Raw genomic sequence first — 12,315 nt, forward strand, 5'->3', positions numbered from 1 at the left:
ATATGCAAACAAAAAGAAACAAAAAAAAAACACTAATAATAATAATTGAAAATATTTATATTTTATAAATAATGAAAATCCCATGCAAAACGCGGATGTCTTCAAAATTGGGGTGTTGTTGTAGTACTCGTAAGTAAGAAAATTGATCGTTACGATCGAAAACACTAATTATATTTTAAATATATACATATATGTGTATGTATATGTATAATTATATATATATGTATATATAAACATACATATATATAGTAATTGTGTAGAGTAGTTTATTACGATTTAATGGCGGTAAAATAACATTTAAATTGTTTTAATAATTAAAAATAAATCAAAATTATTTAATTTTAATATTATATGATATATATACATATAAAAATAATATTAATAAGAGAACAAAGCAATTATGAGTAAAAAATATTATTGATAAATATGTTAATCAATATGCTCCTAAAATGCAATAAACATACAAAATTTTTAACTACAAACAACAAACATAATAGGTATTTACAAGAATACAGTAAAAACTCGTTAAAAAGGTTGAAATGTGTAGAAATTGCAACTGAAGTGCTTATAAGTTTAATAATACTTACTAGATTTTGCATGTCCATATACAGAAAATCAGTAGTAGATCCACCCGGATTACAAAGACAACAACAGGCATATCCATAATATTTACTAATATAATATTCTGTATTTTAAAATATAAATATTCTTTGCTATTTTTCTGAAAATTGTAAGTTTTATTTTTATTGAAATAAAATTCTAAAAGATAGGCATTTCAGATAGAATATATGTTAAATCACTTTTTATTACAACTTATTGTGTATTTATATGTATTTAAATATATTAATATTCAATAAACAGAAGTGACTTTAATATATATCTGTTCTTTATGAGAAATAATTTAATAGAATTGCAAAATAAATTAATTATTTGAAAGTTGATTCTAGTTATATTTCGTTTTTTTAGTTTTTTTATTTATAATAAATTCTAAACTTATCAGTTTATCATATGTGTGCTATCGTAAATAGAATTAAAGGTATTTGATAAAATTTATGCTTTTAAAACTATATTTAAAATCTACTCATATAAAATTCTAGATAACTTCTAAGTTCATGGAAAAGGTTATTTCCAAGAACAACTCATTTATATTTTCAAACAAAAACAAAAACCTTGTTTCTAAAAGCCACACAACCAAGATTCTACATATATTTTTCAGTTCTCAGAGAATTTCTAAAAATGAGTCATTCGTATTTTCAAAAAAATAGCTTACAAAATTGTTTCCAAAAAAAGTTTAATCCAAAACATACTTATCTAAAGATTCAGAAAACTTTTTAAGTATATTGCAAAATTTTATTTAAAATATATTCATTTAAAATTCTGTAATTCTCTCATTAGACTGTCACGCGAAATTGTATGCAAAATTTGCTCATTTCGTACTTCACTGACGGTAGATTTTATGTGACGAGTACCTTACACAACCCAAATTCAAAGTCCTGAAGATAGGATTCGGTTTATGCCCTAATGTTCATCACCCAGTGGGTGTAATGTAATTATTCTGAGGTGCTACGTAAAGTCAGTGCGACAACTTGAATTGAGGAGGGATAGGTTCCTGGGGTGTTTTCTAAATTAAATGGAATCATACATGTTGCCCTGTGTACTACTAACTTCCAGTGAATTGCGGGCCACCACTTATTTATAACTTTGGAATTGTCTTTGAAGACATCTTGAGTGTTAAGCAATATTTTAAGCGTTCAGCAAAATTAAATTCAGAATTTACATTTTTATTTAAAATTCTAAAGTTCAAGCAAAGTTGTTTCCAAAAGTTACCGATCGATAGTTCCCTAAAGCTATTAGGTATTAACAATCTTACAAAGTTGCATTCAAAATTTACTTAAATAGAATTTCGAAAATGGTATGGCGCTCTTCGGTAATACCAAATAAAATATTTTCATAAATATTTTCGGTAATAAAATAAATTTATTTCTCAAACTTACACTTCTATAATATTTCTGTTATTCCATCTAAAATTTTAGAAATTATTTAGACTTCTAAAAATAGTTATTTCAAAAACTGACTCATTTATGGTTCCAGAAAATTTTTTTCTTATTTATGTAAAATTCTATAAATTTTTTTAAGTTCCTAGAAAAAGTTGTAGTCAAGAGCTACTTAATTATACTCAAATTCTTTTTAATATCTTACAAAATTATGTTTAAAAACAATTTAATTAAAATTCTAGAAATTTTTTTTACTTGGCCTACAAGCAGTTGTTAACAAGAGTCTTTATCTATAGCTTTAGAAAAATTTTAAATCATTTAAATGAATTGCTACTAGTTGTACTGATCTATAGCTCTTATTACTAAACACTGTGATCCCACAGTTATCTTTAAAAATATCTTCTTCTATTCCATAAAATTTATATAAGGCTTTCGAAAAAATTGCCGTAACAACATATCGTAGTTATATCGACTGAATTTTAAAGTGCAATTCATATAATCTGAGTATAGCTACAATCGGGCTAAGACATAGTTCATTACCTTATAAGAGATCGGGTTTATAATTTTATTTCAACGTATATATGCGTTTGCTTTACCAGTAATTCTCAACACAAATATACTGCGTTTAGGAAAAATATTCAGCCTATGTTGCTAAGACTGGTTTCAAAACATTTTCTAAAAATTATATTATTGATCAATGTTTTTTAGGTAAAAACTTACTGTGGTTCATAAAAAAATATTTATTCTCCAAGAACAGCTACCAATATTTTTTTAAAATATATATTTAAATATGTATTCTAGAACGATGAAACATTTAATGCGTGCGGGTGTTTAAAAACACTGGATTATACTTTATTCTTTAATAGTATTGTTACCTTTTTCAAGGTAATCCATAAATATTAACTCTAAACATCACCACTCCTGATAGCTGTTTCGTTTTTGACTACTAATACAGCACCCTGCAAGTCAATTTAGTTTGAGCAACATATTTACGGTTCTTAAGAGAGATTGGGTAATTTATTAGTGTTTATTATAGTCTATATGGTCTATTATAGTCTAATTAGTCTATTATAGTAGATCATCTATTTTATCTGTTATACTTTGTGTAACTTTTATTACGATAATTAAATATAAATATTATAGTCCATATAGTCTATTATGGTCTATATAGTCTATTATGTTCTATATAGTCTATTATGGTCTATATAGTCTATTTAGTCTATTATAGTACATCATCTATTATATCTGTTATCACTTTGAGTAACTTTTAGTACGATAATTAAATATAAATATAGTCTATTATAGTCTATTTCGTCTATTATAGTCTATATAGTCTATTATAGTCTATTATAGTCTGTTATAGTCTATTATACTCTATATAGTCTATTGTAGTCTATTGTAGTCTATTGTAGTCTATTATAGTCTATATAGTCTATTATAATCTATTATAGTCTATTATAGTCTATTATAGTCCATTATAATCTATTATAGTCTATTTAGTCTATTATAGTATATCATCTATTATATCTGTTATCACTTTGAGTAACTTTTAGTACGATAATTAAATGAAATTGAAATATATTTTAAAGATATAAACAATTCTCATAAAATGCATATCAACCATATGTGTAAATATATATTTATTTATATATATGCAACTCATAATAGCGCTAGAAAAAGTCTATCTTTGCATCATTTAATATTTAATAAATATTATTTAACAATATTATGAATTTAAAAACTGATATTTTTTATATGTGTTTTATTTATTTAAATCTTTTTTTTTAAAGTTTCGCAGAACAGTCTTTAAGTTTCAACTGCGTTGACTATGTTTGAACTTACTTTAAAAAAGTATTTATTAACCTAATAATCACTTTAATTTATTTATTCAACTGAAAGTATCTACACTTTGAGACTTTTTAACTTACTCACATTAAAACCATAGACGGGTTTTGATTGTATTTTGACTAAAAACAAAAAAATAAATAAATAAAACAAATTTAACTGCATTATTGTAAACAAATATTTTAGTATTGAATTGCCGCAACTAAAAATAAATATTATTTTTACAAAACACTTAAAATGTCCAAAACTAAAGTATATTTTTTAACAGAGCAAAAAACAAAAAACAAAAACTAAAAGAAAAAAAACGAAATTTTAAAATATGTATGCTAAAATTAAAATTAAATTAAAAAATTATTAAAGTTAAAATTATAATAATTACGATAACGAATTTACAAGTGCCCAAGGCGGAATAAAAAAATTTGCTTAAAATTCTTTTTGATTATATATATATTTGGCTTGGAAAAAATTAAATTAATAACAAACAAACAAAAAAAAAAACTAAAACTATTAAATAATATATAATAGAAATAAAAAATAAAAAAACGAAAATAATAAGAATTTCTGAACAAATGCAAAACTAAACTAAATTGTATTTATTTTTATGAATTTATTATAATTTTTAATTGATTTTGAATTTTTAATGTATATATATGTATACAATATATACGTAAATATATATATGTATGTAAACAAATGAAAAAGGTTCACTGCTTACGGTGAGGTCTATGAGTTACAAACCACCAAAAACAAAACAAAATACATTGTAACCTTAAAAATTAAGGGGCCTGAGAGCAGCCCATTTTTAATTGTTTTTTTTTTTAATAAATTGGCATACCTTCTTTTTTATGATTATTATTCTTATTTATATTATTATTATTACTCTTAAATGATGTTACTATTTTGTGTTTTAAATAATTGAATTTCTATAGTAACCCAATAATTATATATATATTAGCGAGTTATACAATTTTAACGATTATTTTTAGTTATAAATTATTTCGAAGTATAAACAATATTTAAAATTAAAAACAAAATAAACTGCAAAATTGTTAAATTTAATTTTTTTTAAATTAATTTATATAACTTATTTAAAATATAAATAAAAAAGATTATAATACAATAATTTGTTATTTTGATTATATTAAATTTTTTATTATGAAAATAAGAAACAAAAAAAAAACCTATTCACATTCACAACATTTAATAAAAGAAATAATTTATCAACATTTTAAATTTGTAAATTACCTAATTTTTTTTTTTTTGCAATTTACAGTGGGTGGTTACTGTTAGGGTGTAAAGGGGGGCAACATGTGGCACTAGCATAACAAAAACAAAAAGAAAAAAAAAACATTAAATAAATCATTTGCACACATGATAAATTTTGATTACGTCGTAGTTAGCGAAAAGAAAGCGGAATACTCGTACATATGATTTTTTTTTCATTATTTGTTGTTCTAATAAATCAGTACAATTTTTTGTTACTAATAGCTTTTCGCATATTTTGCCTAGTAAGTTGGCTGCTGCCAGCATTGCTATTCTTTATTTATTTTCCAATTAATAATTAACTGAGTAAATAGTTTATCAGTTAAAAGTTAAACTCTATTTACACAGAAATTCAATAATTTGCCATATATCTTATTCCAGTTTTGGAGAGTATAAAAGGCAATTCAAATATAGTATACATAATATTTGCGTATCTGAAAATAGCTTCCATAAATATGAGAAACTTTTTAGAGTTACAATTTTGATCGATCATTTAAATACAAAAGTGAAACTTACGATCTCGGTATCCGGTAACCAATAAATACATCTCAAGTAAGTATATTTTGTAGCTGCCGATTTACTCTGTTACTCGGTTACCATATTCATTACTCAAGATCGTGAATACCACTAATGCTTGCAATATGTTAATAAACGTTCAAAAACAGTTCATCATGCGGTTAGAATTAGCGTAATTTAGATATCCCGGACATGCTGGTTTGATAACGTATTTTAGTAAACCAGTTCCGTTAGAATTGGCAAGAACATCTTCGACCCAACTGATATCAAATGATGTTTCAGATAGGTGATTGTCAAGTGATTTTTTCAATCTGGCGTTTATATGATACGATACTCCGAACCATCCTGGACCAATACTTTACAAAAGTCTCATAATCATCATCATCATATCGTCGGTTTCCATATGCCGACAATATTGATATTGTTGGGCTGAGCACCCGCGCTGTCAGTAAACTTAGTAAAACAAGCGAAGCAAATAACATATGTTCTGTGGTAAATGAAAAAAAGGAAAGTAGTTTCTAAAAAAATGCTTTGGCTAGAAAGGTGTTTGACCAGTGGTACTCGCTGATGAAATATGCCGCAGAGAACATACGCATTTTTGATGGAATGCTCAGGTGACCAAAAATATGAAAGCACTCAAAACCACCAACTGGTGACAGGAAGCCACTAATTGGGCTAGCTGGAAGAGGCTACTGGACATGAGACATAGCCAGTGAGACGTAACGACACACGGTCGACTATTTGGTGGAACCTATTCCTATGCACTATGTGCCAGTGTAGTTAACGTTTTGAGATAGCAAGATTTAAAATAATAAATGTTTACATTGAATTACACAAACAGAAATAAAACGGTATCTAACGCCAACTATTTTTATAGTATAAGCAATTTTTACATTGATTTCATAAATGACGAGTAACAACAAATAGACAAATAAATGACGTGTCTATTTTTCGTTGATAGTTTTCATAAAAAAAAGGTTGTTTTAAAGCTTGATATTTAGAAAACTTAACAACAATGAAGTAGTCTTGCCCGGGAAATCGAAATAGCGTTTAAAGTTCAATAAGAAATTTGCTTGTATCGTTTCTCATACTTCCTCCTTCCTATATACCATTAGCTTTCTCCACATTTTATTCTGTGTTTACTTTTTTCTGGATAGATTTCTTAAGTGCTGTTGGAGCTTGAAGCTTTAAGTCGGATTACAAGATCTACAAAAATTGTACAATGCAAGAAGTGAGTGATTTTGTTTGTAATTTTATCACTCTATAGATGAAGCTTTATCTACCAACATCAACCTAAATCAAAATAAGAGGCTTAAGAGTAATCAAAAAATAAAGCGGATCCATCATTTAATTGGTTATGATGGTGTCAGCGTAAGTTTTTCCGGATACGATAAGAATTTTATTTATAGATTATCTTCAAAGCGGCTAATTTACTAACGAAAAGAGTTTTCTTGGTAAATTACTTTCAAAAAAGTAAACTCAGATCGATTGGTTGCAGTTGTAATTCTACAGATTTCCATTTACTTTTCATAATTTCGCTGTTTTCGCACATTTCTCAATAGAAACCTAAATGCTGAAAAACGATCGTTGAAATCAGGGAACTGAAATTCCCATTATTAAAGTATTGTAAGGTGTCAGATACATTCAACCTTATGATTCAACCTTATGCACCCAGAATAAATATTCTTATATATCTATTTTCTTACTGTTCTCATATATTTATTTTCTTCACTTCAGGTGAGAGTAAAGGAGTATCCTTATCCAATTTGCATGTTTTGAGATCACTAAATGTGCTTGATTTACAGAATAACTTGGTCTCTAACAACAGAAGAGGTAAAATATGACAAAATATTTGAATCCGACTCACTGAATCCAGAAGCAATCGATTATACGTCCAAGAATCATTCTTCTTCGATGACGTAATGGCATTCAAACCTCAAGTAGAAAGAAGAAGGCTTCTTCATAAATTCTACAAAATACAATACAAATGGACATGTCCTCGGCTTCGAAAATTCTCGAAGAAACTCATAACAGAATTTGGTATTAAATTATCTGATATATATATATTATCTAATTTTAAGTGATAACATAAATTATTTTATAGATTCACGTAAGAGTATAACTACTCGTTAATATTATTATCATTCTTTCTCTTATGCCTTGTCATAGATTTGGCAATAACTCCGATTAGATCAAATAAATATTGTATCTCATCATCATCGTCTTCATCAGGTTTACAAAACTTTGTCGACCACTACTTCAATATCAATTTGTTATTATAAAACTCATGATTGATTCAGATTTCATATAGCATATCGATCAGCAGAGTTATACATCATCCGAAATACTCTTCTCTAATATACCAAAAGCTGGTTATTCGATATTAATTAAAAATGCATTTTTTCTAATGCTTTGATTCAATTTTAGATTTAAAAGTTTTTTAGATTTTATAGAATCTTAGATTACTGGAATATACTGCTTTATTTACAGGCACTGGTGGAACTATAGTTGCCATAGCATAACTAATAGTGTTAGTTTAAATAAATTATCACTACAATCTTGGATAAAATAATGTTCACTTAACAGTTAATAATTAAAAATCAGCTTTTAATCATATAATATATGTTTTATAGAACTTTTAAAAATCACCGCACATATAAAGAAAACTAATTTTATTTCATATTACAAAATTTCGATTTGTTAAACTCAATTTTTCTCTGACGCTTAATCTTTACGTAGTGCAATTTCTTTCACTTCAACACCATCTTTAGTGATAATGTTTATTAGAACCGCATCACCAGTGTAAATATCACGTTCAGCAGCTGAAATGAAAACATCTGTAGTGACAGAGATAGCGCGTTCCAATGAAATCGGTGGAATCTCATCGATGTTCATGTTTTTATAACCAATTAGATTATCTAGAACTGGTTGTAATAGTGCACCAGCTGAACCGCCAGCACGATATTTGGTACGTTCACAATGACCAATTGGATCATATGAATAAACAATACCTTTACCCTCGTTGTCGAGACCAGCTAATATGTTAGACACGTAGTATGGAAAGAAACGTTTACTGTACATAAGTACTGACAATAATTGAGCGATAGCATCAGTAGAAATAGTCTTCAAATGTGAATGCTCATACATTTGTACACGGGCACGTAATAAACTGGTCAAAGCTAGCGAATCACACCAGCAACCAGTTGAACCCAAAACAGTATTGGGTGTCAATTTGAAAATCTTATTTTGATCACGAGTGTGTATAGAATATCCAGTACTCAGACGTGTATCGGCACCAATAACAACAAAATCATCCCCACCAATAGCAACAATGGAACTAAAATAATAAAATTAATTTGAACTAAATATGATATATTCATTAAGTAACCTTTAAATATGTGCTTACCCTCCATTGGATTCGTATGGTGAGAAATCATAACGTTGTATACCAGGTGCTTCAGCATATGGCATTGGTGCAGCACTCTTATTCAACATGTTTGCAAACATTATTGTTAACAAAATTTATGTTATTATTAAATATATTTTAGATTAAAAATGATTTAGCAATTTCTCCGGCGATTTGAGAGTTTTGCGTCTAACGAGATGACAAATGATTTTTTGTTTGACACTTGGCGTAAATCCGCGTTGCCAACTATATTAAAACTCACTGACACATGTAACATAAGGTATACTTGACACAATTTAATTTTTTTATAAGAGCGTTTTCTTTATAATTAATAATTATTATTTTATTTTAATTTATTATTTTTTAAATAGTAAATAAACTAGTAAAATAATTAGATATTTGGACAATTAATAGTAAAATACGTCGCCATGGTAAAAAGCCCCTTTACTTCCCAATATCTATGTCATATATTTAAGAAATAATTACAAAAAAATTAAAAATATTTACTGAATTATAAATAATAATTTAATAAATTATGTATGAAAATATATTAAAAAATATCACCTATTACTGTTCACACATTCATAAGCACCCAAATATGGTGTTAAATTTCTATGACCCGAATTTGAGCTATTGAATGGATTTTTCAAGAAATATTGAAATAAAAAACTATAGAATTATAGCGAGGAACTGAGGAAAATTGTTACATTTTTAAACTATTTTTCAGCGCAAATATTTATGAGTTCTAAATAAAAGAAATTTATTATTTTCAGGGTTTAAATATATTGGTTGTGTTCTAAAGTGCGCTCCACACCCTAAACACTGGAAGAGAGTTTCAGCATTTGACTTTTTTTACTTTTACAATGATCGAAATTAATCCATTTTGCGTTCCTAAAAGTTGCTTTAGTGGGTGCACGTCTCATACGAAGCTTTCCGAAAAAAAAATAGATTAATAATATTTTTTTTATATATTTTAGTTCTTGCGATAGGACACCATTTTTAAAATTAAATGTTTATTATATATTTTTTTAAAATTCTATATTTCAAACCTTCTTGAGAGTCATCATCAGGACAAGAAATATAAAAAGATAATTACAATTCTTATATTATTTTAAAGATTAGTTGATTTTTATACTAATTTATTTACATGAATTAAATTAATAAATATTTACAAAAAAACATGAATAAAATAGATTAATTTTACTTGGTGCTCCTAATACAACGTAATATTTCTTAATAATGTTTTCCATTTCTAAATAAATAAAATAAGGGATAATAATTCAAACATTTAAATTTTAATTAAATAAATTTTTGGACTAATAAAATTTGCCCAGCTCATGCGCGGCATCGACGTAATACTTTAGGAACCCCCTTCCTTGAGGACCTGAACCAGTTACAGGACCTGACTTTAAATAGCATTTTATGTTTCGCAAAAGGTTCTACGTGGTTTTAAACCCTGAGTTTTCACCTTATATATACGGTAGCACAATGGGCCAATACGCCTAAGTGGATCCACTAGGTATCGTCGGTATAACTTAACTTTCTTGTACCGCCAAATAAACGTGGCTATTTATTAGCGTTATACGCAATATAAATTTTTTTAAAACTCATATATAATTTTTTAAATAAAAAAGTTGATCAAACAAATATGTATTTTTTCATGTTATTATATAAATAGTTTTATTGTAGGTACGGAATTAAACAACAATAGAGTAAACAATTCAGTTACAGCTTCATTATTCATTTGTTACTAATAAATTCAGCTTTAAGAACTTCTCCTTCAATACGTTCCCGTATCAGATTGCCTTTGTTTTTATCGATCTTTTGTTTTACGCCATAAAACCATTCACCTGTTACAGAATAATTTATTTTTAAATATTCTTATAAAAAAAAATAAATAAAACTCTATTTACCGATATTCGTATTCTCTAAACAATCTTTAAAGGCTTGGCATCCTTCCATGCTACTTAACACACCAAAAACAGATAAATCAGCTAAGTTTGGTTCCTTGCCACCCATAAATTGTGTTTTACGTTTTTTTATTTCCCGCGTCCATTTATCAAGTGCGTCATAAATATGTGAGCGCACATCGTCTGAAAGGCCATGCCTTCGTTTAAGCATTTTACTTATACCCCACATAGCTTAAAATAAAATAGAAGTTGTTCACAATAAATCAGAATATTTTATATAAAATCGTTTACCACTTGCGCCAACGTAAACCATAAGATTGCGTTCCCATTTAGGAAAATGTACATCCCATTCGCCAGCCTCTGAAAACCAATCAAAAGTTTCAAAGGCTTCACCTAAAGTTTGATAGCAATTTGGTGATATAAGATGTACTAAATGGTTATCAGCCCAAGTACGCCATTTGCGTTCACTCCTGGAAAAATTTTTTTTTTAATTTTATTGAAAATAAATGAAAATAAAAATTTGACTTACTCTTCCATTTCTTTGGTGAAATTTTTTGGTGTTTTCTCCTGGTACATTAAAAAGTATTTATTTAATATATCCCTAATCTTTTTGCCATTGTCATCGAAATAAGATATTGTTGGATAAAATTGCGCCAATTCACCAATGTCAGTGTGTTTATCATTTAAATAAGTTGATATTAGCGATATAATAGCACTAGAATCACACATTTGCACATATTTGCCATCTTGTTGGCGTATAAGTACAGTCGGCACTTTTTTTTGTTTTGACCATTTGATATCTTGTCGCAAAACTGCATCCACTTCTACTACTGCATAAGATATACCCATATAGTCAAGAAAAGAGCGCACTTTACAGCAGAAAGGACATGTTTGAAATTGGAATAAAATTATTTCCAATCCTGATTTATCTTTTGGGTTTACATATCGCTTGGTTATTCTAATATTATCTGGTAATGCATCTATTACTTGTGGGGGAGTACGTTCGTGTTCCATATGCGCATTTTTATCTCTCCAGTTATTATACAATGTATATGCCGTCCCTGAAGCTCCACCCAGAGTAGCACCAATTAATGCTAGTTTAAAAGTACTTGTGCCTTTCGGTGGTCCTACTTTTGTAGCCAATTGTCGACAAATGGTTAGACCATTTCGCGGCGGTAGCACACGTTGATGTCGGGATAGCGTAGCAACCTGTCGGCTAATGTTTGTAGTGGCTAACCGATAAGTTGACATGACTAGATTAATAATAATATTTAATAATAATATTTAAAACTGTATGTATATATATTAAAATTTTTATATTTTTTATGCCGCTTTAATCTTAACAGATTTACTACGCTCACATAATATCACACAACCAATA

The 12,315-nt window shown here is 27.5% G+C and overlaps 2 protein-coding genes across 2 annotated transcripts; both read right to left on the reverse strand.

The window, feature by feature from the left end:
- Positions 1–8,273: 8,273 nt before the first annotated feature.
- On the reverse strand, positions 8,274–9,247 carry LOC119668141 (proteasome subunit beta type-1). The gene is made up of 2 exons (XM_038077547.1): positions 9,025–9,247; positions 8,274–8,955 (listed from the first exon to the last, which is right to left on the reverse strand). The coding sequence occupies exons 1-2, from the start codon at positions 9,123–9,125 to the stop codon at positions 8,343–8,345; spliced, it is 714 nt and encodes a 237-aa protein (XP_037933475.1). The 5' UTR covers positions 9,126–9,247; the 3' UTR covers positions 8,274–8,342.
- A 1,438-nt stretch (positions 9,248–10,685) lies between these two features.
- On the reverse strand, positions 10,686–12,315 carry LOC119672284 (prostaglandin E synthase 2). Its single transcript, XM_038083298.1, has 4 exons — positions 11,464–12,315; positions 11,226–11,404; positions 10,938–11,165; positions 10,686–10,874 (listed from the first exon to the last, which is right to left on the reverse strand). Exons 1-4 carry the CDS (start codon positions 12,183–12,185, stop codon positions 10,765–10,767), a joined length of 1,239 nt encoding a protein of 412 aa, XP_037939226.1. The 5' UTR covers positions 12,186–12,315; the 3' UTR covers positions 10,686–10,764.

Source organism: Teleopsis dalmanni, chromosome 1, assembly GCF_002237135.1.
Source record: "Teleopsis dalmanni isolate 2A chromosome 1, ASM223713v2, whole genome shotgun sequence".
Lineage (NCBI taxonomy): Eukaryota > Metazoa > Arthropoda > Insecta > Diptera > Diopsidae > Teleopsis > Teleopsis dalmanni.